This window comes from Sylvia atricapilla, chromosome 18, assembly GCF_009819655.1.
Source record: "Sylvia atricapilla isolate bSylAtr1 chromosome 18, bSylAtr1.pri, whole genome shotgun sequence".
In the NCBI taxonomy this organism is placed as follows: Eukaryota; Metazoa; Chordata; class Aves; order Passeriformes; family Sylviidae; genus Sylvia; species Sylvia atricapilla.
Window position 1 is genome coordinate 5,957,407 of NC_089157.1, and position 23,549 is coordinate 5,980,955.

A 23,549-nucleotide genomic window follows, 5' to 3' on the forward strand; every position below is an offset into this window, starting at 1 on the left:
TATGCACGTGTGGTGCTGTTCCTGATGGTTGCCAGGGCAACGCTCACGTCCTGTGATATATGTTCTGCATTGTACAAACACACAGGGGCTGGGGCTGAACTCCCAAAGAAAAGCCCCTGGTGCTGCCATGTTCCTGCAGGGACACCCCAGACCAGCCCTTCCCACACCCCTTGAGCCTGCAGCACCTGCTCTGAGCGGGAAAATGGCACGGGAGGGGCTGAGGGGTGGGCAGTGGGGATGGGCAGTGTGCAGGGGATGGTCAGTGAGCAGGGGATGGTCAGTGGGGATGGTCATTGTGGATGGTCAGTGTGCAGGGAGTTGTTTCACATTGCCCACCTTGTCTCATTATTGATAACTGACACATCTCTCAATTACTCTGACCACGTGCTCTCATTAGATGTGTTCTTTCAGGTTTTGTTACCTGACTGCTGAGAATTAATTTGCAAAGTTTCTTTCCAAACTGTGAATCCTTTCCACAGCATCTCTGTCTGGCCTGGGCAGATATATTCATTTGAATTATGAATTCTTAGTACCAGCCCATGTTTGGCTGCATCTATTCCTCTTTTTCATCCCTTCTATCACAAAGGGACAGGATATAAATGCACTCAATTATCACTGGACTGGAAATATTCCCTAAGTTGGCTGTTAGCAGGCAGTGATACCCACAAATAATGATCACTGGTGTCATGTCAACACAAGCAAAAGCAATTATTTTTGAGCCATCTAACACCACAAAAGCAGATGTGGGAAGAAACTACCAATTAGAGATGAAAACACTTAAGGTCAGATATGCAGACTATGATTAAACTGATACTTAATGCACGATTTTTCTTTTGATATTTTGTTGAGCTCTTCCCCCATTTTATTAAATCTCTGTGGTGTTGGCATCACTTTGGTTGCAAGTTTCACTCCACCCCTATCTGATTGTTTGATTTGTGTTTGTAGAGTGAGTTGAGTGTCTGGACCCTGGGGACAATCTGGTCTCCTGAAAACCTGAAATCCTGAAATCCTGAGTGCATCAGGCCAGCAGTGGTGCAGCAGCACTCAGGTGTAATTGCATTTTGTTACTGCTCCTCACACAGTCCTTGTTTGTGAGAAAACAACCCCCAGAACAATCCCTCTGCCCAGGCACCTCCTCTCATCTTCCCCCACACCTCAAATTCCATCTCATCCACACAACCCTAAATTATTTCAGGTGAGGAGACTGAACTTCTGCAGTTCTAAATAAAAATATTGTTCCCAGCGATGCCAATCAGATTTGGGGCAACAGAACTGGAGGCAGCAAAGTGTCTGTGGCTTCCCCAAACAACAATTCCCTTGACTTACACCCCTCAGCCCCTCTCTGAGTGCTGACCCATCCCTCCAGCAGGTCCAAATCCTGATAACAGTGACAGCAGCCACCACTCTGTCCCAGCCTGAAGCACCTCTACCTTGTATTCCCTTGCCTTCCCCTTGCCTCTTTCCTTCCTGGAGAACACAATGTTCATCCTCCTCTCCAGTCCCAGCTGGGATCTGTCCATACCTGAATCCTCACAAGAGGCAGCTGAGCCCTCCCCCAGGAAAGCCAGAAGAGGTTTCTGTGCTCCTGGGGTGTCACTGTGTGGTCCCAGCCCCGGGACAGCTCCTGCCTGCCACAGGCACATCCACAGCCTCAGGGAAGGGGCAGAAACGTGCAGGGATGTTGGAATGGGACATCCCTGGAAGTGTTCCAAACCCGTGTGGCTGTGGCACCTGGGGACACGGGTTAATGGTGAGGGTGGTGGTGCTGGGGTGATGGCTGGGTTTGGTGATTTTAAAGCTTTTTTTCCCCAGCATTAACGGTTCTGTGTTTCTCTCTGTGACTTCCAGCTCAGCTCTGTGATCCTCTCAACTCCCCAAACACCCTGAAGCAGTAAATTGGCAGTTTTAGCTGTGTGTCATATGAAAATGCAGCTCTAGTTTTAGTTCTGTGTCATATGAAAATGCACTTCCACTTTCCTTGCAGCCTGCTCTGCTCACCCTCCCCTCCATCCCAGCCTCTGCTCTCTCCAGATGGACGAGCCCCTGTTGATGGAGTGTCTCCTTTTGTGGGAGTGAAATCCTTTTGGATTTAAGGGGAGTGGGAGCTGGGGGCTGCTTACAAGATGAAGGCCCACCACGGATTTATGGAGTGGCAAAACAGTGTTTGCAGCTTTATTCTCTGTTCCTTTGCTGGCGTTTGATTGCTCTCGCATTGTTAAAGCATTGAACTGGTATTCACAGGAAATAACGGTGAGGACTCTGAGATCTCTTCCCTGAGTGATAATAGTTAATTTTGAACCCATCAGTGTGTGTATCTGTAGCTGAGGTTGTTTTCCTGAGTGCATTACTTTGCATCTATCACCACTGAATTCCTTCTGCAGTGTCATTGCCAGTCACTGAGAATGATGGCATCCTCCTGCAGTTCTTCACTACCAGGCTTTATTCTCAGGACTTGAAATGGCTTTGGCTTATGAGTAGTTTTGTCAGCTCACCAATCATCTGCTCCTTCAGATGGCTTTTGATATGGTGAGGAGTTAAAACTCCATCAGCAGTCTCCTTACCCCTGTCAGCTGTGTTTTAACTGGTTGGTAGCCTGTGAGACCTTTCCTTTTGCCCGCAGCAATACTGGTTTGAGGAAGATAAAAGAGCTGCTATTGATGAACATCCACACCTGGGAGCCCACAGAGGCAATTCCTGTTCCATCCAGGGCTGTGCCTGATTCTGGCGTGGGGGGTACCTGGGGAAATCCCCTCTCCAAAGGAATTCAATTCCCCAAAGGAATTCATGGGGATGAGCTGCTGCGTTTAACCCAAATGGAAACTGAGCCCCACCTGCTGCTCCAGGGGTGGGATGGGGCAGAATGTGGGGTTAAAAGTGAGAAAACTCAAGGGTTGAGATCCAGAGAGTTTAACAGGGAATGCCAAAGCCTCCCAGGGAAAGAGGCAAAGGAAGGAATTCATTCCCCATTTCCCCGGGCAGGCAGGGGCTGAGCCATCCGCAGCCAGCCGGGCTCTGTCACACCCCTGGTGACGGGGGAAGTCAAACATCCTCCCTCCCGACATTCCTGCCTTCTCCTGCTCCGTGCTGAGCAGCATTCCAGAGGCTGGGACATCCCTGGGGGTCAGCTGGGACAGCTCCTTGTCCCCCCCAGCCTGGTGCCTTGGCCATGTCCTGGGGCCAACAACAGCAATTCCACCCCGGCTCAGCCTGTGGTATCCTCAGCTTAGCTCTCTAAAATGCATTGGAACTTTGAGATTGCTGCTTTTTTCCTGACTGATGCTGTTGGGGAGTGGCTCCTGTCCTGCTGGAGGCCCTGTCAGGCTGCCTGCTCCCTCCTGAGCTGTGCTGCAGCTCTTCCACTTGTAGGGTCCTTTTGGGGAGAGTCCATCTGCTCCCAGAGACCTCCTATGATTTATTACCTCATCGACTCCCCTAAACAGCTCTTCATCTGCTGCTTCAGCTTCAGAGTCTTTGCAACAAGACAGAGATTGAAGCATCTGTTATATGAGGAGAGGCTGGGGTTATTTAACCTCCCAAAACTGGGGTTTGGCTCAGAGGGGTTTATTTGGTGTGTTTAAATCCCTCCTGGCAGGGGAAGTGCAGAAGAGGGAGTCAAAATCTACATAGTGGTGCTGAAAGAGCAAGAAGCAAAGGATTAAAATTGAGATAGGAATTTCCCTTAACCATTAATTTAATTTAATTTCACTATCTTATACTATATTTTTTAATTTACTTTTTTACTGTGAGTGTGGTTGGACACTGGCACGCTTTGCCCAGACAGGCCGTGGAGACTTCAGCCTCGCAGATATCCAAAAACCAACTGGGCACAGCTTAAAACCTGCCCTAACTGAGCCTGCCTGGAGCAGGAGAGTGGGATGGATGATCTGCAGGTTCATCTCCAGCCTCAGGGTTTCAGTGATTCCACCAGGCTGTAACAGTGAGAGCCTCCCCAGGCTCTGCAGGGAATATTCCTGCAAAACATGGGCTGCTTTGGGCTGGCCTGGCCTTCCATGGGCAATCCCTGCAGACCTGGATCATGTTACAGTTTTATAGACTCTATAGTAGGTTCTTGGAAGAGGCTTTATTATTAGCTTTTATGGGTTTAAAAAAAAATTGCTTCTTGTAGTACTTTTTGACATTTCCGTGGCTGGATTTTGTGCTCTTTTCTGTTTTTCTCATTCGGACAAAACTTCTACTTTCTGAAGAATGTAATTTTACTCCTAATAATCTCCATTACTCTACTATTTAACCATGAGAGCTCCTTTCTGCCTCCATTTATAGGTGATATATATTTATTCTCAGCCCCTAATATGGTTCCTTTATGTAATTTCTTTGCCACCTCCAAGCAGTTTATCTTTCTGGAGGCTGCTTTTAATTTAGGTTTAGCAAGTTGCTTGTCCTTTCTTGGGGTAGGATAAATCACCATCCCAAGTGCCCATGAACACAGCCAGTTTAGATTGCACACCTGCCTCTAAAGCAAGAGTAGTTTAGCCCACAAATCCCATTCCTAATAGAACAAAAAGCTGTTTTCTTGCCTGGAAACTATAATGCTGTATAGGACTCCAGGGGAAAAACTGAGGCTTGGCTTCATCCATTTCACCATCTCTCCATGATTCTGTTAATCTCCTGAGGGATGTGTCCAACTAGTTGCATGAATAAATAAATAAATCCTTTTGTGTTAAAAGACTTTGTGAAATCACCTGCTTGACTTGTTTTCCCAAGAACTGCTATAGAGGATCCTCACTGTAATTCTGATAAAAATGAACAAATGTTTTTATTTGAGCTTGGTGGGACTGGGGGGAGAAACAACTCTGCTCCCTGGGAATAACAACTCTTCTCCCAAGGAATAACAACTTTACTCCCCAGGAATAACAGTTTTTCTCCCCAGGAATAACAGTTTTTCTCCTCAGGAATAACAATTTTTCTCCCCAGGAATAACCTCAGCTGGTATTGCTGAAATGAGGAGAACTCCAGCACTGAGAGCCCAGCCAGCCCAGCTGTGACTCGCTGCTCTGCTGCTGATTTACACTGAGTTTTTTGTATTTTCCAATGTTCCCGATGCACGTGGATCTTTGGGGCTGGGAGCTGCACACAGGCACTCCTGGGGCAAGTCCCAAATTCTAGAGAGCATCCATCAGTGAGATGGATTTGGTGCCAGCTCAGCAGAAATAAATTATTCTAGTGGGCACTCAAACCACTACATTAATTGGTGACTCGGATACCAAGACTGGCAAACTGAAACCACCACAGGGTGTAACAGGGGGACTGACCCAGCCTTGTCCCTTTGTCCCTGCCAGAACATCCACCTGGTGGCCAAGTGGCTGAGCAGTCTGGAGAAGAAGCTGGAGCAGCTCAGCGAGGGCAGCCACCGGGATTTCCGCGTGTTTGTCAGCGCGGAGCCGGCGCCGTGCCCCGAGAGCCACATCATCCCTCAGGGCATCCTGGAGAACTCCATCAAAATCACCAGCGAGGCCCCCACTGGCATGCACGCCAACCTGCACAAGGCCCTGGACAACTTCAGCCAGGTAGGAGCATGGCTGGGCACGTGGTGGGTGTGCTGAAGTGCTGGAGCCCCTGGGGAGCAGGATGGACGCGGCCTCCCCAGTCCCCGTTGGGATTTTAAGAGAGATGTGACCACTGGGAGATGTCTTAAAACCTGATTTATTGCCTCGGTCTCAAGGAGGGTGAGAACATCTTTGCTCCATTCGCCAGGGATGGCCAGTGGTCCCAACACGACAGGTCCCAAGGTCTCTTAAAGGTTAATAGCCAAAAAACTACTGTCACACGTATTGTTTTAACTTTCACACCAGTCCCTGAATAATTTATATCACATATCTTGTTGCAATGCAGACCTTTTTAACCGATCACATAATGACACATAAACTTACAGAACTACACCTTAAAACTTGTTATTACCTTTATAACTACTTCTGTATCTTAAACTTTAAAACTTTCCACTACTTAGCTTAATATGTCTCTGCTTAAACTACAAATTCACATTCTTACTTATGGTCTCTTAATTTGGAAGCCTTTCCCAAGGTCTCAGGTTGAACCCTGTATTCTTTTTTGTATTTGGGTCTGCAGGCATGAGGTTTTGAGAATTTTCTGTGCCTTGATTTCCCACAAGCCCCCTTGCATGATGGAGCCTCTGGGTCCAGAACCCACCTCTGCTCTTCCCCACAAGCCAGGCACAGATGTCTTTCCAAGCACTGGTTTTCCCAGGAGAGTGTTCAGGTGATCCTGAGAAGCCTCTTTCCTGCAGCAGGGCACGGGACACCAGCCTTCTGTGCAGTTTAATAATTTTCTCACCCATTGAGTTATCACAGAATCCCATAGAATCACAGGATTAACCAGGCTGGAGAAGACCTTTGAGATCATCAAGTCCAACCTAGGACCTAACCTAACACTTCCTCATCAACTAAACCATGGCACTAAGTGCCACATCCAAGTTTTTTTTTAAACACATCCAGAGACGGTGACTCCAGCACCTCAGAAAGGCTCTTTCAGTACAGAATCAGAGTTCTGACTGCAGCCCTGGACACTTTGCCATGTTTCAGTTGATTTCTCTTTCTGAGTCCCTCCATTTTGGGCTGCTGAGTGACACCTGCCATCTAACCTGCACAGCTGGAGGAGGTGAGCAGGTTCAACCTCACTTTTCTGCTGCTGTTTAACCTGGCTTAGAGGTTCAGAACTGCTGATCTGCTCACATCCCACATCCCCCTCCAGAGCAGCACACGGAGATTGGTGTTGTGTGCCCAAAGGCCATTCAGCTCAAGACCTTGCTGACATCAGGAGTGTTGCAAATCAGAGCTGGAAGCTGCCTGCAGGCAGGAGTTGCTTTGCCAGGATTTAAATTAGGCCATGTGAGAGTGGCTGGCCCACAGGAGCACCCCGTGGCAGGGTGCTTATTGTGTTTATTGCTCAAAAACCTTCCTGTCACAGCAGGCACTGACCCCTGTCCCAGCTGTGCAGGGGAACAGCCCCATGTGGGGAAGTGATGGAAATATTCCTGGTGCCCCAGAGCATCAGATTGTACCTTTTTCCTGACCCAGAGATGAGGCAACTGAGAGGTGTTTTAAAGACTTTTATTCCATTTTCAGTCTCATGAGAAGGGTGAGACAATACAGATGTTACAATTCACGCCATCACAATCAGAAGCCAAACTATTTCCTAATTACAATACTTTATAAGTGTTTATTGGCCTATCAGCTTTTGCCACACAATGCTGTTAATGCCTTAAAGCCAGTCATCTAAAATCACCCCTCGTGTGTCCTACTACAATACATCTTTCATAGTTCTATTTTTCCAAAGTATCTTAAGTCCATTTGCAAGGCCATCATTTGACTTGTTTCCAGTTCCATTTCTCTCTCAACAATGCCTGTCCTATCCCATGGCATTTCTAAGTTAGCATTTTCTATCTCAAAGCATGCACACAAATCCATACTATATGAGCGTCCTCTCAGGCTTTGAGAATCCTCTACAAATCCATTTACAGCACCAGAAGGTGTGGATCAGTGTCAGAGGGGCTGTAAGGCTTAGTGAGCTCAGCTCTCACCATGGGACAGCAGCAGAGCAGGATCCCATCCCTGCAGGACTTCCTGGGAGCAGCCCATGGGCCCCAGGGCAGGATGGAGCCAGGGGGGCTCAGCCAGGACCCCTTTTGCTCATGACCAGGGCTGAGCACCCGTGTTCCTGCTGGTTCCTGTCCTGGGGACACTGAGTCCTATGTCCTGCCACCCTGACACTCACTCACACCCTGCCCATGCCTTGGCACCCAGCCCTCACAGCAGGATCCCAGCAGAAGGCTCTGAAGGTGCTCCCAGCCCCCAAACTGCCCTTTAGGATGACTGGTGTGACATGATTCCAGCCTCTCCATGCAGCCCGTGGCTGTGCTGGGAACACACCGGGCACATCTTGCAGGGTTGTTTGCTCTCATGAGAAATCTCTGACTGGCTTTGGTGAAGCCCCACCTGCAGGGCTGAGCCTCACTCTGGGGCCCCAAACACAGCTGGAACAAGTCCAGAGGAGGCCATTGAGCTGATCAGAGGGATGGGGCACCTCTGCTGAGGTAGAGAGAGCTGAGGTTGTTCAGCCTGGAGGAGGGAAGACTCTAGGGAGACCTTCCAGTACCAAAAGGGACTTCAAGAGAGCTGGAGAGGGAATTTAGACAAGATCCTGGAAGGACAGGACAAGTGGAATGGTTTCAAATTGAAGATGGGTAGATGTACATTGGATATTGGGAAGGAATTCCTCCCTGGGAGGGTGAGCAGGCCCTGGCACGGGGTGCCCAGAGCAACTGTGGCTGCCCCTGGATCCCTGGCAGTGCCCAAGGCCAGGCTGGACAAGGATTGGAGCAGCTTGGGACAGTGGAAGGTGTCCCTGCCCATGGCAGGGGGTGACATTGATTTGGGTTCAAGGGTTGATTCCAGCCCAAACTCTTCTGTTATTCTCTCCATAAAGCTTCTTGTCATTTGGGATGAAGAAAGAGCAGCCCCAAAACATTGTGGACCTCAGGGCCTGGGTCATGGGCCAGCTCACAGCTGCTTTTGCAGGCAGATGTTGGTATGGAGAGAATCCCAGGAGCAGGAGGGAACATTGCTGAGCAGGTGTGGGGGGAGGCACCATGCAAGGATTAATGCCAGTGGTCAGGGAAGATTATTCCCCACTTATCTACTGTCATTCATCATCTTGAACTCCACAAAATATCCTGGACAACAGGGGAGGGGAGAATCTTCACCCCAAGTAACATTTTCATGCTGCCTCTGCTCGTTTCAATCAATAGTAATTAGCATTTTCTAAATTGCTGGAGGATTATGAAACATCTCTTATCAGAAACGCTGAAGCGAGTGGGTGGGGTCCCTTTTACACCTCATTTCCCTGCTTTATACAGAAGAGATGTTCAAATTTAGCTTTCAGCTGAAGGCTACAAAGGAGGCCCTTTATTCTGTGCAGGGGATATTGTTCTGCTTTGTAGCTGAAGAAGAATTGGCAACTGAAGAGAGGCTGAATGAGAGTGAACTGGGTCGTTCTTGGGATGTTTCCTAAAATGAGAAAGGTGTTCTGCACGTATGTGAAGCAGTTCTTCATCACAATGCAGATAAAGGCACTTCAGAGTGCTGACTAATCCAGGGGAAAACAGGTTTTGGGATGTTCTTGATTGTCACAAGCACTTGGTCAATGTCTTACACCCTTTATATTAATATATTTTCTGTTTTCTGCACAGACCCTGAGTGTTGCTAGAGGATAGAAAATGAAGGACACGTACACAGTCAGTGATCAGGGCAGAAAAGAGAGAAGTTTATTTTTCAATTTCAATTTATATAGATTTTGGACACTGGCCAGGGATTGGAGGATAAGGTTGCCAGCTCTTCAACCACACTGGTCAAACTAGAAGTCCATCAATTGTCCCTCCTCCAGAGAGGAATGCGAAAACAAGAAGGACAGTTTCCAAAACATCACTTTTGTTTACATGAAAGTCTGTGAGAAACTCCACTACAAAAATGCAAACATCAGAAGGCTGAAAAGGGTCAGAACAACACCTGAGCTCTGTTGTGCTCTCAGAGGATTAAAGGACTAACATGGCAATTTTTTTAAGATAAAGGTTGGATGGGATTTGGAGCAACCTGAGAGTGGAAAGTCAGAGAGAGATTTTGGACAAGGGCTGGAGGGACAGGACAAGGGGGAATGACTTCAAACTCTGAGAGAGCAGGGATGGATGGGATATTGGGAAGGAATTGTTGGCTGTGAGAGTGGGCAGGCCCTGGCACAGGGTGCCCGGAGCAGCTGTGGCTGCCCCTGGATCCCTGGCAGTGCTCAAGGCCAGGTTGGACATTGGGGCTTGGAACAACCTGGGATAGTGAAGAGTGTCCCTGCCCATGGCAGAGGGGCTGGAAAAACATGAACTTTAAGGTCCCTTCCAGCAGAGAATTCTGTGTTTCTGTGGCTCCCTCCCCATCTTTCTGGTGAGGCATGTTGAGCACATGCAGGTGACGGGGCATTGAGTGGGTGCACGTGTCCTTCCTTCCCTGTGTGCGCTCCTGTGCAGAGCGACTCGGAGCTGGCAACAGGAAATATTACATCAGAAAATATTTGCTAGAATTTGCCAATAAATCTGCAATGCGAAGCCACTGACTTTGAAAACTGGCACGTGTGTGTGTGATGCAAAAATGAACTGGAGGACAATTTGATCGGCCTCTTGTCCCAGGTAACAATGGGGAAATGACAACAAGCATCAGCAGGGGAGGTTCAGGTTAGATGTCTGGAAAAATTTCTAAACTGGAAGGTTGGTTAAGCTCTGGAATAGGCTGCCCGGGGAAGTGCTGGAGACACATCCCCATAATTGTTAAAAAAATTGTCCAAAAAATTGTTCAAAAAAATATGGGTCATGGGAGCATTGGGTTGAAAGTTAAACTTCATGGTTTGGGGGTGTGGTAGTTTGATATTGGGGAAGTTTTTTGGGTTTTTTTTTTAAGAAGTAGTTAAACTGATTAGTGACTGGTTTTGAAATTCATAGTTAATGGAAGAATTATATGTGTCTGTGAACACACAGGGTTAATTATTAGAGGATTTTGGGAAATAGTCTCCCTTTTCTTGTTTTAGAACAGGTGACAAAGCTGGTCTTGCTCTACTGGGCAAGAGTGTTTTAGAAATTTCATTTTAATTCCAATTTTCTTCTTTTAGTGTACATTAATAAATCTATCTTTGTACCCTTTAAGATTAAATCCTGCTTTACTTCTCTCCTGATCCTATCTCACAGCTAAGTTCTAGTAGACCCTCTAGTAGACACTACACTAAATTTAGCAAACAGAAAATTCAATAAGCATAAAACAATTACAGGGGGTGTTTTCCAGCCTTGATCAGTGATTCTGCAATTCACCTCCGTCCATATTCCGGCATGTTTGGGCTCCCTGGGAGCTGCTGGGGCTGAGGGCAGCTGTCCTGTGTTGCAGGACACCTTGGAGATGTGCAGCCAGGAGAAGGAGTTCAGGAGCATCCTCTTTGCCCTCTGCTATTTCCACGCCGTGGTGGCGGAGCGGCGCAAGTTCGGCGCCCAGGGCTGGAATCGCCCGTACCCCTTCAGCACCGGGGACCTCACCATCTCTGTCAGCGTGCTCTACAACTACCTGGAGGCCAGCTCCAAGGTGGGGGCTGGCTCAAAGCCACCAGGGTGGCCTGAAGCTGTCCTGAAATGCCATTTCCTCTGGTGTTTTTGGGTTTAGAACTTCATGGTTTGGGGCGCTTTTGGGAGGAGGTGGGAGACCTCAGTGCCAGTGCTCAGTGGGGAACTGCACTGTGCTGTGCTCCAGCTGTCCTGGGGCAGGACTTAACTCCTGCCTGATGTTTGTTTGCTGAGGAGGGAGCCCTGAGGGTGCAGGGCAGCGCTCGGGTTCAGCCCACCCTGCTCCACACCCCAGGTCCCCTACGATGACCTGCGCTACCTTGTGGGTGAGATCATGTACGGAGGTCACATCACAGATGACTGGGACAGGCGGCTCTGCAGAACCTACCTGGAAGAGTTTATCAAGCCAGAAATGCTGGAGGGAGAGCTCTGCCTCGCTCCTGGATTTCCCCTCCCAGGGAACATGGATTATAATGGCTACCACCAGGTAAACTCTTTGTTTGCTGGCATTATTTATACATGTAAATGGAATGCCTTCCTTAACCCATAATCTGCCTTAGGAGGCAGGAACAGGGCTGCAGTATTCCTGCACTCTTCCTCTTATTTCCCATTATGCTGTGTTCCTGTGGATGTTTCAGCATTCCCCTGGATGAACCAAGTCTAATGGTAATTTGCTACTTCATCATGGGCTCATTCTGTTCATGCATGAATAGAGCAACTGTATTGGTGCTTGAGACTTAAGTGGGGCTCCTGGAAAATTACATCCACATACTGTTTGCTAAAATGGCCCTTTCAAGCTCCTTTTATCATCAGTTTTGATGAGAATCACTGAAGGGTCTTGTTGATCTACTTACTGATCTCATCTGTTCTTTGTACACAAATGCAGTAGCAGAGAGAGGCACATCAGGCTGGTTTTGTTCATAAAACTTAACTACTGGAAGCTCAATTCCCACAAGAGATTTCAGGATGCTGATGCTGAAATGCACAGCAGATAATTGCTAAAGAAGGTCCAGCCTGGGACACGGAGCCAAGCCAAACTCCAGCAATTACAGAATTTTCCCAGCAGGAGCTGAAGCAGCTCTGTAAACATTTGTACTCTCCTTCCTCCATCACTTCCCCGCAGTTTCAGCCACAGGCAGAGCTGGGTCAGCCCGGCTGACCTACTGGCGGTATGATTCCAGCACTAAAGCTCTGCAGGTACAGCACCCTAGGCTGCTCCTAACGTGCTCCTGAATGTCTCTGTGCAGTACATAGACGATGCCCTGCCTCCAGAGTCTCCCTACCTGTACGGCCTCCACCCCAATGCCGAGATCGGGTTCCTGACGCAGCGCTCGGAGCGGCTCCTGCGCACCGTGCTGGAGCTGCAGCCCCGGGACAGCAGCATGGCACAAGGAGCTGTGGGCACCCAGGAGGAGATGGTGAGAGTGCTCAGGAGGAGTTGGGACCTATGAGGAGATGGTGAGAGTGCTGAGGAGGAACTGGGACCCAGGAGGAGATGGTGAGAGTGCTGAGGAGGAATGGGGAGCCAGGAGGAGATGGTGAGAGTGCTCAGGGGGCATTGGGACCTATGAGGAGATGGTGAGAGTGCAGAGGAGAAATTGGGAGCCAGGAGGAGATTGATGAGAGCATCAGTAGCAGCTGCTGGGGTTTGATGCCTGTCTCGTCCATCTGTCTAGCTCAGGCTTGTCCGTTGCTCTGTGTTCTGCCTTTGCCTGCCTAAAGTCTGGTTTTATGCAGAACATCTCCCTGGTGGGATGTAACTGTGTGTTGGCAGTAACAGGACAGTGCCTCTTAATTACCCCAAGCGCTGCAGAGCCTTCGTTATCATTCTCTGGAGGCGTTGCAAATAAACCTTCCCTGAGCAGCAGTCCCTGTGCCACCCAGAGCTCAGCTCTCCTCTCGCTGCTGCCACCGTGTCCCAACAGCTCCCAAGGGCCTTGTAATTCCTTATTTCCAGCTGAACTCCTTTGCTACATCTGTGTCCTGGGCTGATCTCAGCCTTCCCCGTGGAAACTCACAGCTCATTAAAACGTGGCCCAAACATCCCTGACAAGATCTGGAATCAGCCAGCACATGCTCAGGTTTTTACTCCCACAGTCTTAAGGTGCCAGCTCTGTGTTTGAAGATTTGCAATTTAATGAATGGCTAATAGGCAGCTCATATAAAGCTGTGGTTTCACACAAGCTTCCTCTGCCTTGGTGTGAAGCTGGGGAAGTGACTGCCTTCCCCTGAGAGGCTCCTAGAAGTGCCCAGCATGGTCAGTTTTCAGTTCATACTCCAGTTTGAGGTGAGAGGAATAATCCAGAGGTAGCAAAACCAAACAAGATGTTCAGAGGTAGCAAATGTGAGCGGCTCTTCTCCCCTCCCACTCCTTTTGTTGCTGAAACGCAAATAAACTCCTCAGCCAGAGAAGCAAAACGATCAGTGAGTGGCCCAGCAGTGGTGTCACAGGTCATGGCCACCCTGCAAACTCCTGGTGACAGTCCAGAAGGCTCTCCCAGGAGCACAGGAGTGCTCATGGCTCTGTCTGGGGATAAAATCTGCCTGAGGGCAAGCAGAGTGTGACCTCAGCGCCCTGTTTTGTGCCTGGGGACACACGCTCCCACAGCTCATCTTCCTGAAAACATCTCTGTCATTATCCAAGCTGTCCCTTCCACTTGGTCCTCGCATGGGAGAGAGCAAAGCCTTGTCTCCACTCCTCCACTGAAGGATATCCAGCCCCTGGTTCGGCTGAGGTGATTTTAGGGAGCTTCTAGTGAAAAAAAATGTGAGCCTGTCATTTTCCCGAGTCTCTGACAAGTCCAGTTCCTCCCACAGACTTCAGAGGTCACATTGCGGCAAACGAGCTGTAATTGCTGTGAAGGACTCGGAGCCGAAGGGACTTGCAGGGGAATTTCAAATGAGCAGATATTTCTGTGCTGCCCCCGAGGTGCAGCTGAGGAGCTTTTCCAGCTTTAGCCACCTGTGTGGCTGCAATTAAAGCCCCCACATCCTCACTGCTGATGGGAGCCCGGGGCTGGGAAGAGCAGCAACAGGAGGGAATTGGAGTACAGAGTCCAAAATATGAATACTGGTGGTTCTGGCTGTAAAATTACCCTGCAGGGTAATTTTACACTGGCCCTGGCACTGAGCACTGGCCCTGCATGCCAGGTTTGGCCCTTTGGATCATAGAGTTTTAACTGTGTTATGAGTTCCCCCAAAAGGTCCCCAGCAAGCAGAAGTCTTGCTCAGGTTCCAGCTCAGAAGTAAAGCAAAGCTTTGCGTGAGACCTTCCCCAGTAAACCTGGGGAATGCAGCTGATCCCATGGACAGCAGGGGCTTCATGCCTTGTTGTCAGAAAGGGGTTTGGCTATTTAATTTAATTTTTAGACAGTACAAAGATTCTCTTGCATTGGAGCTTTCCCTGTTTAGTACTTACTGAAGTAGCTGTGGTGGTGACCAGGAAATCATCTTGTTTCGTTACGCTTTTCTCCCACGGCTCCATTAGTCCGGAATGCCAAATTCAGCTTAAAATTCAATTTTATATAATCACCTCTCTCCATCAATACACCAGAGAAAACCAGCTCATAAGCTGCCTTGTCCTGAGGCTCAGCTGAGGCTCCAGCCACATCCATCTCCTTGTGAATGTGACCTCGGGAGAAATAAGAGAGCCAAGAAGAGAGGAGGCTGCCTGGTGTCACGGGGACATTTTAAAACCATCGTTTTGCAAGCTGCTCATTCTGCCAGCATTTGGATTTTAATAGGATGAGGCAAGCTCTTTGAGAGGTGCCCAGGGCTGACAGGAATGGTTTTGGAGATGAGGCAGAGGGAGTTCTCACAGCTCAGGCTCCTGTGATCCTGGGGTTCACTCACCAGCATCCCCCTGTGAAAAACAAGTTCCACTCTTTTAGAAAAAATTGTAAGTTTAATAAAAATTAAAAATAGACAAGTAAGAGACAGAAAAGCCGGAAGTTCCAGCTGGGGTGCCTTACCAGAAAGCACACCCTTCTCTTTCAATTACTATGTTTTCAGCATGGCTGTTTTACATATTCAACAGATATTAAAACATTCTTTTCTGTTTCAAGTAGCCCCAAAAATCTTATTTGATAAATCTATTTGTGGATGGCTCCACTCTGTCTGGTAACATGGGTCTTATGAATATTTTTCTTGAGGTTTTTGGTTGTTTTTATTTTGATAAAAAACCCAGAAATTTAGCAGTCTGTATGCAGGTTTACAAGGTGATTACCTTTCCCTCATACTTTATGGCTTGGTCAGTTTAGATGTTACAAAGAAGAAAAAAACCAAAACAAAACAAAGCAGTTTTTTTACTATTTACATTATGTCACAATCGGAAAATACAGTAATCACTTTTCTAAGCTCCGTTAATAAAACATAATATGGTACAATTATACCTATATAATTTTACATAATATAATACAATAATATTATAATAATATTATAATGATATTATAATAATATTATAATGTAATAGTAATATAATATATTACAATTATACACAATATTTGCAAAAAGCCAACTTTATAAGACGCATTTACAACCGCCCTCTCTCCTCCCTTTGCCACAGGTGCAAGCCCTTGTGGAAGAGCTGCTGGAGAAGCTGACGGATGAGTTCAACATGGCAGAGCTGCTGGCCAGGGTGGAGGAGAGGACTCCCTACGCCGTGGTTGCCCTGCAGGAGTGCGAGCGCATGAACGTCCTCACGGCCGAGATCCGGCGCTCGCTCACCGAGCTGGAGCTGGGCCTCAAGGTACTGCTGCCTTGGAGGGGCTGCCCAGAGCACGGGCTGGGCAGAGTGTCTTGGCTCAAGGCAAATTTGGGAGGAAACCTCCCAATGGGGTCCCTCCAGAATAGCAAATTCGAGCGGCCTCTCCCCCGACTGGTTCGGAAAAATTATTTCCTTGGAGAGAAGTGGGGGAAAAAACCTATTTGTTTAACAAGCCAAGTATCCACAAGCAAAAAAAAAAAATGAATAATGTGAAACAATAAAACCTCTCGGTGTTTGAAGAGATGGCAAATTCAGAAAGTCCTTACCGTGGGTGGCAGCTGAGCTCCCCCAGTCTCTTCTCAGTCCCTCCCATGCTGGAAATGCCATATTGAGCCCCGGTGGGACACAGGTGTGACCTCCCAGTGCTCTTCTGGGTTTTCAGCCCAGAACAGGTTCGAACAGTTCCAAGAAAAAGGAAAAAAACAGTCAGGAGAACTTCTCTGCCTCAGCCACCTAAAAACTAACTCAAAGCACAGGAGATCTCTGTCCCACTGTCTGTCTGTATTGCAGAGAGCAGAGTCCAGGAGCAGAATGAGGAGTGAGTGCAGTTTCTGAAAACAAACCAAACGCTTCTTCTTTCCCTCACTTCACTCTCAGAATCTGTCTGAAATGTGTAGAACTCAATATCCAGCAAAAACAGAGCAGACAATTGGGATACAAGCCTCATAAATCCACCCCAGGACAGCGAGTTAGAGAATAAAGTGGGTATTTATTAAATGCCTTCAATAGATGCACCTCAGGAAGCCAAAAGCCTCACAGAGGCTACACCCAAGATGGACAATGCTCCCGAGTTTTTCAGACAGATAAAAGTTTGGTCTATTTGCATATCAGGGGTTTATTGTCCAATTACAGCTTCAGATAATGAAATAATTTACCCCCATTTGTTCCCCCTCAATTCACATTTGTTTGTACTTTTTGGGGCCTGAGGCTGTGGTGTGTCCTTGGATCAGAAGCACAGAGGGATTGTTTTGTCTGCCCAAAATGTGAAGACAGTTAACTAACACTTCATGTGGAGTTTTGAGCTATGCAGCAATGCACTATAGGATCTGAAAAATATGAAAGCTAACATCTTAAGGCATCATCAGTAGGAGAGCTGGCAAATCCTGCAGGGTGCTGCTCATGTAATAACAGGGTCACAGGGAAGAATTTCCTGCTGGCTCCACGGGGCTCGCAGATGGATTTGCAGTGGCACTGTGTCCCCAGGCACACACAGCAGTGCTTGGCTTTTGGGAACAGGGCACAAGCACTTCTGGCCACCTCAGACTGTGCCACAGCAACAGCAGGTCACTCACAAATTGAGACATGGCCTACTTAGAGGTGAGCCAAAAATCACACCTTTTCATAAAACATCCGTGAGCGGGAGGAGCTTGGAGCAAAGTGTCTCAGGGGGCACAGGCTGAGCTGAAATCAAAGACTGGTTTTGTGTGAAGGCACAAAATGTCCAGAACTGCAAGAGAAAAAGACTAAAATCACAAGGGTTTTGGAAGAGATACAATTGCCCTTGCTGAGTGTGAGCCCGTGCAAAGGACTTCCATGGGTCTCCACTGCAGCTGCTTCCACCCTGGTGTGGAAGGAGATTCTGCCCCAGGAGGGGATGTCTGTGTCCCCTGGGTGTCCCCTGGGTGTCCCCTGGGTGCTGGCTTTGTCACTCCAGTTAGGATGCAGATTTCTGGGTTCAGCAGGGTGTGAGGGAGGGCTGTGATTGATGCTGCATCTGCTGGTAGGAGAAGTCACCTCCTGCATCCCCTCAGGCACTCAGTGGGACAAAATGTAAAAGGCTCTGGCTGCTCCTTAGGGGATGAACAAGAAAATTCTCAAACCCTTGTGCCTACAGGCCCAGATTTAGAAATGAATGCAGGGTTTGATCTGAGACCTTGGACAAGGCTTCCAGATTAAGAGGCTAGAAGCAAGAATGTGGATTTGTAGTTTAAGTAGAAACATGTTAAGCTAGGTAGAGGAAAGTTTTAGGGTTTAAAGTTTAAGCTATAGAAGTAGTTACAAAGGCAGTAAGACCTTTAAAGGTGTAGTTTTGTAAGTTTTTGTGTTATATGATTGGTTAAGGAAGTCCTCACTGCAGCAAAAATGTGTACAAAAAATAATTGGGTTAAAGACATGAACATTCTTCGTGGCAGTACTTTATTGGCTAATAAGTCTTTAAAAGATTTTGCAACTAGAGATGTTGTGACCTCTGACTTAAGCAAAGACATTCTCACCCTTCATGAGGCTGTAGAAGATAAGAGCATTAAATTATGTTTTAATGCGTCTCTCACTGGTCCCATCTCTCTTGCACAATCCCCATAGCCCTTAGATGGAATCAGATCTCAAACCTCTCCCAGGGGCAGCTTGGAAAAGAGACCTCCAGCTGCCCACCCTGCAGGAGGAGGGGCAGGCTTGGCTGGGGATTTGGGCACCAAGCTGCTCCCAAATCCCAGCTGCACCCTGGAGCCAGCAGCTGCAGATGTGTCTGCACTGCAATTGCTGCTGGTGCTCGTTAAAGGAGAGATATCCTGAATACTCCTGGTGGGTCAGTGTGTGCAGCCCATTTGGAAAGAAGCTGATATTTATGTAGTCAATTATCATAAACAGATTTCTCTTATTTTCTAGCATAAGGCAGTGGAATTGAAAATTCCGTTTCCTGAGACAGGTAAACAGAAGTGATTTAATGTTTCAATCCCAGAGCCCCAAACAAGATATAATTGTGGCTTGGACAATGTGTGGCAATTAGATTTAATGTGGGGAAGAATATGCTGTTTAATATTGGTTGGGGAACGAGGGGATGCATGAGCTTAAATAAACCACAAACAAAATTAACCACAGGAATCTGTAACACAGGGTGCAAACCTCTCCCCAAACCCTGCCACAAATCATGGCAGGGAAGGAGATGGGATCTGCAGAAAAGGCTCCTCAAAAGGGCTGCAGCAGCCTCAGTCCCTGAGCTGGGATTCAGAGATACTCTGGGGCTGGGACTGGAGGAGAACTGCGGAGCAGAGCAGCAGCATTTGGCCTTTCTTCATCTGGTGTTTGCTGCAGAGACACATCTGAAGGGTCTGAGAGGCCATCAGAGGGATATTCACAGAGCATGGAGTCCTTAAGTATGAAAAACGAGTTTCACTCTCTTAGTAAAATCTCTAAGTTTAATAAAAAATAAAAATAGACAATTAGGAAACAGAAAAGCAAAAGTATCTCGGCCGAGGGTGCCTCACCAGAAAAGCACTTACTCCTTCAAAATCCTTGTTTTTAAGGATTAACCTTTTACATATGCATTTTTCAAACATTCTTTTGAGTCCAGATGTTCCCTTGGTTTTTGCCCCCCTTCCTTCTAAACTTGCCCCATTGTACCAAATTAACAATTTATTAGATAAAGTTCTTGTTGACACCTGGTAGTCTTTCTGATACCTAGAGATCAATGAATTCCTTCTTGTAGCTTTTGTTTCACTGCTGTCTCAATCTTATCAATTCAGGAATGTGGAAAATTTTCCCTCTCTGTACCTTCTGGTTTGGTCACTTTAGATATTACAAAAATCCCAGTCTTTTTACTTGTTAACACTTTGTTACAATCAAGAAATACATTCATCACCTTTCTAATCTCTATTAATAAAACATAACCCAGTACAATTATACTTACAGTATTCATTTTAATATTTGTGAAAAGCCAAGACTTTATAATATGCATTTATAACATTAAGGCTGGAAAAGACCTTTGAGGTCACCAAGTCCAAACATCACCACCATGGCCTCAGGTGCCACATCCAAATGGATGTGATGGCTCCCTCCAAGCTTGCCCTTGGCAGCCTGTGCTGATGCTTGACAACCCTCTCCATGAAGAATTTTTTTCCTGATATCCAGTCTAAACCCTAAACATGCCTTGGTACAACTCTAGGCTGTTTCCTCTTGCCCTGTCACTTGTTACCTGGGAGAAGAAACACCTGGAGAGGTGCTCACCATGGCCAAAACAATGGCCCCAGCTGCCAGATCCAAATGGGGTTTTTTGGGCACTTCAAGGGTGCTTTGGCTCAGTTGGTGCTGATTGAACCACACCAAGGCTGTGAGTTCAATTCCTGGACATGCCATTTACTTGACAGTTGGACTGGATGATCCTTGGGGGCCCCTTCTAGCTCAGAATGTTCTGTCAGCCTGTGGTTGGTGACCCCACCACTGCTCTGGGCAGCCTGTGCCAGTGCTTTACAAGCCACTGCCTGAAGAAAGCTTTCCTGATCTCCAAACCAGACCTCCCCTGGCACAACCTGAGCCCAGTTCTTGTGTCTGCAGCCAAAGGTCACCCGTGGGTCCCTACAGAGCTGAATTAGGACCCAAAACTCTGCTCGGCATCCCTCAAACCACCTCCCACACCCTGGGGAGCACAGAACAGCCAGAGAGGGCTGATGGCTCCTTCTGATGCTTCTGATGCTGCCCTGACTTGATGTCTGAGCCTTAAACTGAAGAAATTCTGCTTTAGTTGCCCTTCCTGACAATTAAAGAACTGTTAAAGCTCTTTCCTCTCTGGGGCTGGGGGCCTGCACTGACAGCACTCAGAGGAGGAGAGTTTACAAGCCAGGCCCCACGGAGCTCAGCAGAGAATAAACCAAGCCCGGAAAAAAACAAGGCTTATTGTTTTTAACTGACTGAAGGATCTGCCAAAAGAAGGCGATTTGGAAATGTCACGCCTAATTTGAATTTTTGAATAATTCATGGTGTCATCCTAGCGGAAAGTGATTGTTTGGTCCAAAAATAGGAGACATCCCATTAGGAGGAAGAGAAATTGCAATAGACTGGTAGCCATCAGAAATAACTGGCATGTTGCATTTCAAAGCCCTTTGTTCTGGCTGGCTTGGGTGGAACCAGAGGCTGGGCTGAAGCACTTGCATGTTAATGTTGTACCAGCCTCGTTTTTTTTCTTTTTTTTTTTTTTTCAGCAGATCCTCTAGTTTGCAATTTGGGTGAAGGATGAGCCTCCAAAATGAGGATAATATATATTGTAAAATAACAAAGACCAAATTTTGATCGGCAAGCTGGGTATCAAGTGAAAATAACCTGAACTGAGGAAACAGTTTGTGCCTATAGTGTGCTCATCTTGAGGGAATGGCTGTAGGCTGATTAGGATTTCCTTCAAGGGTGTCTTTAAATGAAAATTACTCCCAGCGTTTGGGAAAAAAAAATATTAAAAAGTAACTTGAATAATTTCTGATGCACTTTAGTATTCAGCATCTGAAATGCAAATTTATGCATAATTGTGTTTGGACAACTCTATGAGATTGCTGCTGGAGATGCTTTGAACCCTCACAGGAGACTCAAAGCATGCTTGAGTGCGCAGGCTTTAAAAATTGCTTTTCTCAAGCCTTGCTGAGAATTACATTTGCTAATTCATTTGTTTCCTGAAAGTAAAACTAGACATGATATATGATCGAAGGGGGGTTGTCTTTAAATCAATTTGGCTGCTGGCACATGTTCTGCCATATCCTTACACACGTCAAAACAGTTCCAGGAGCACAAAATCCTCCTGTTTCAGGGTCCTGCTGTGGCCAGTGCAGGACTTTTTGTTCTTCCTGCATGGTCTTGCCATGACTTTAGCCTAGCCCATTGATAGTTCCTCTTTGTGTCCAGTTTCTCCTGAGGATGGAGATCATGGGAGGAGGTTGTTCCTATTTTAGTGCTAATTGCAAATGCTGCTTCTTCCAGCTTTTTATTTAATCTCATCTGCTGTTTTAGCTTCGAAACCCATTCTAAACCTTTTGTACTCAGGATTTTCTCTATCCACCAGAAATCTGCTCTCCATGGGGAAACCCATCAGGTTCAGGAGCCTTTTCTGCAGATCCCATCTCCTCCCCTGCCATGATTTTGTGGCAGGGTTTGGGGAGAGGTGTGCACCCTGTGTTACAGATTCCTTGGTTAATTTTGTGGTTTATTTGCATCCCCTCCAATATTAGACAGCACGTTCTTCCCCACATTAAATCTAATTGCCACACCTTGTGCAAGTCACAATTATGGAGCTGGGCTTGGTGATATTAAAGGTCTTTTTCAGCTGTCACTGTGACCCACAGGGCATGGTCGGCACAGGAACAAACTGCAGAGATCTTTAACTGCTGGGCTCTGACAGGCATTGCTAAACAACTCTGGGGGCTACTTAAGAAGATTTCAACTTTTGCTAAAGCTTCCTAGATTTTTGTGGCCCCAGCAAAGGGCACCTCTGCTGACCTCACGGCTGGAGGCACTGAAGTCCTAGGAAAGAACAGTTGGAATCTTTTAATGTGAATAGACTGACCCAATTCCCTCCCCCTTGTTCTCAGCAATGGCTCAACTGATTTCAGTTAATCTTTCCAAAAACACTTAGCCTGAGGCAAAGAGAAATTGTAAATCAGATGAATTTTGGCCAGATGATAAGGGAACAAAAGGAAGTGTTTACAATGGAGAGCAGTGATGGACATTATCTGTGGGTCTCCAAAGTCCTGGTGGGGGGAGGGAGGTGTTGTACCCCTCCAGCTGAGCACAGAGCGTGCAGAGATTTGAATTGTGGAGATCATTCCATAACAGGGAAGCTGAGGTGGCATTTGCAGGTTTTCTCTTTGTGTCCTGCTTGGTTTGAGGGAGCCAGAACCACAGAGGGGTTGGTCAGGACATTGTCTGGTCCAAGCCCATCCTGAGCAGGGACAGTTCTGGACCATGCCCTGGTGGGTTTTGAACATTACCAGGAATGGAAACTCCAGAGCCTCTGTGGACAACCTGCTCCAGTGCTCAGCCACCCCTCACGTTGTCTTCCAGTGGAATGTCCTGGAATTCAGCTCTTCTGGCAGAACTGATACAGGTTTCTAAAAGCTTTAAAACTAATTAATTGCTGCACAAAGGAAAAGTCGAACCTCGCTCTTTATCTCACTTGGCTGAATCATATCTTACTTTGTTGTGCTCCTTCCCTGCTGTGGAAGGAGCTGTGATTACATTTGCAGACAACACGTGAAGTCAAAAAGAAAATCGTGCACTGCAGAGAGGTAAATGAGGGGAGGAGTGAGAGGAAGTGGTGGAGAGGAAGAGAATAAAACTTGACATAACAAATATTTGGACAGTTTTAGAGTAGATCATCAGAAACTCCAGTATCCTGCCCTGGCAGTGAGTGAAAACAGTTTTACACCCCTGAAAGTCTGCCAGTCCATGAGAGAAAACATTGGGACAACTGAGGGACACTCCTGCTGCTGTCACTGTTACACAGCTTTTCCTCCCAGCAGTATTTTTACAGCAGGATGCAGGAATATGCGATAGGAAAATGTGCAGGAAAACCCCAAACCCATGAAGTCACCCACAGCACGTGACTAGCAGTGTGGGGTGCTGTGCTCTCCCTTGTGTCCTCTGCCCCTAAGCAGGTTCAGCTGGACAGCTGTCAATGCTGACCGTGCCCTTTGTTGTGTTGGGTCTTTGGGCACAAATGGGACAGGGCTACTGCCAGGGGTTCCTTGAACCTTTATTATGGCATCAGCCTCATGACAGGGTTTTACACCTCTGAAAGATGGCAGTAGGTCACATCCGCCAGCAGCAACCAAAAATCTCTTTGTTACAGAGCATCTTAAAAGTTTTCCAGCTGATAACATATTGTTAAAACTTACTGTAGTGGTTTGAAAGCAAAACCAGTGAGACACTCCAACTCTAAAATACAATTTAATAGGAAGGGAAAAAAAGTAA

The 23,549-nt window shown here is 47.2% G+C and overlaps 1 protein-coding gene across 1 annotated transcript in view; it reads left to right on the forward strand.

The window, feature by feature from the left end:
* DNAH9 (dynein axonemal heavy chain 9) overlaps positions 1–23,549 on the forward strand; it is a 155,723-nt gene that overhangs the window by 126,412 nt on the left and 5,762 nt on the right. Inside the window, exons 60-64 of the mRNA XM_066332140.1 lie at positions 5,298–5,525; positions 10,950–11,141; positions 11,415–11,606; positions 12,367–12,537; positions 15,684–15,866. Coding sequence (XP_066188237.1) covers positions 5,298–5,525; positions 10,950–11,141; positions 11,415–11,606; positions 12,367–12,537; positions 15,684–15,866 — 966 coding nt within the window. The remainder of the gene's footprint in view (positions 1–5,297; positions 5,526–10,949; positions 11,142–11,414; positions 11,607–12,366; positions 12,538–15,683; positions 15,867–23,549) is intronic.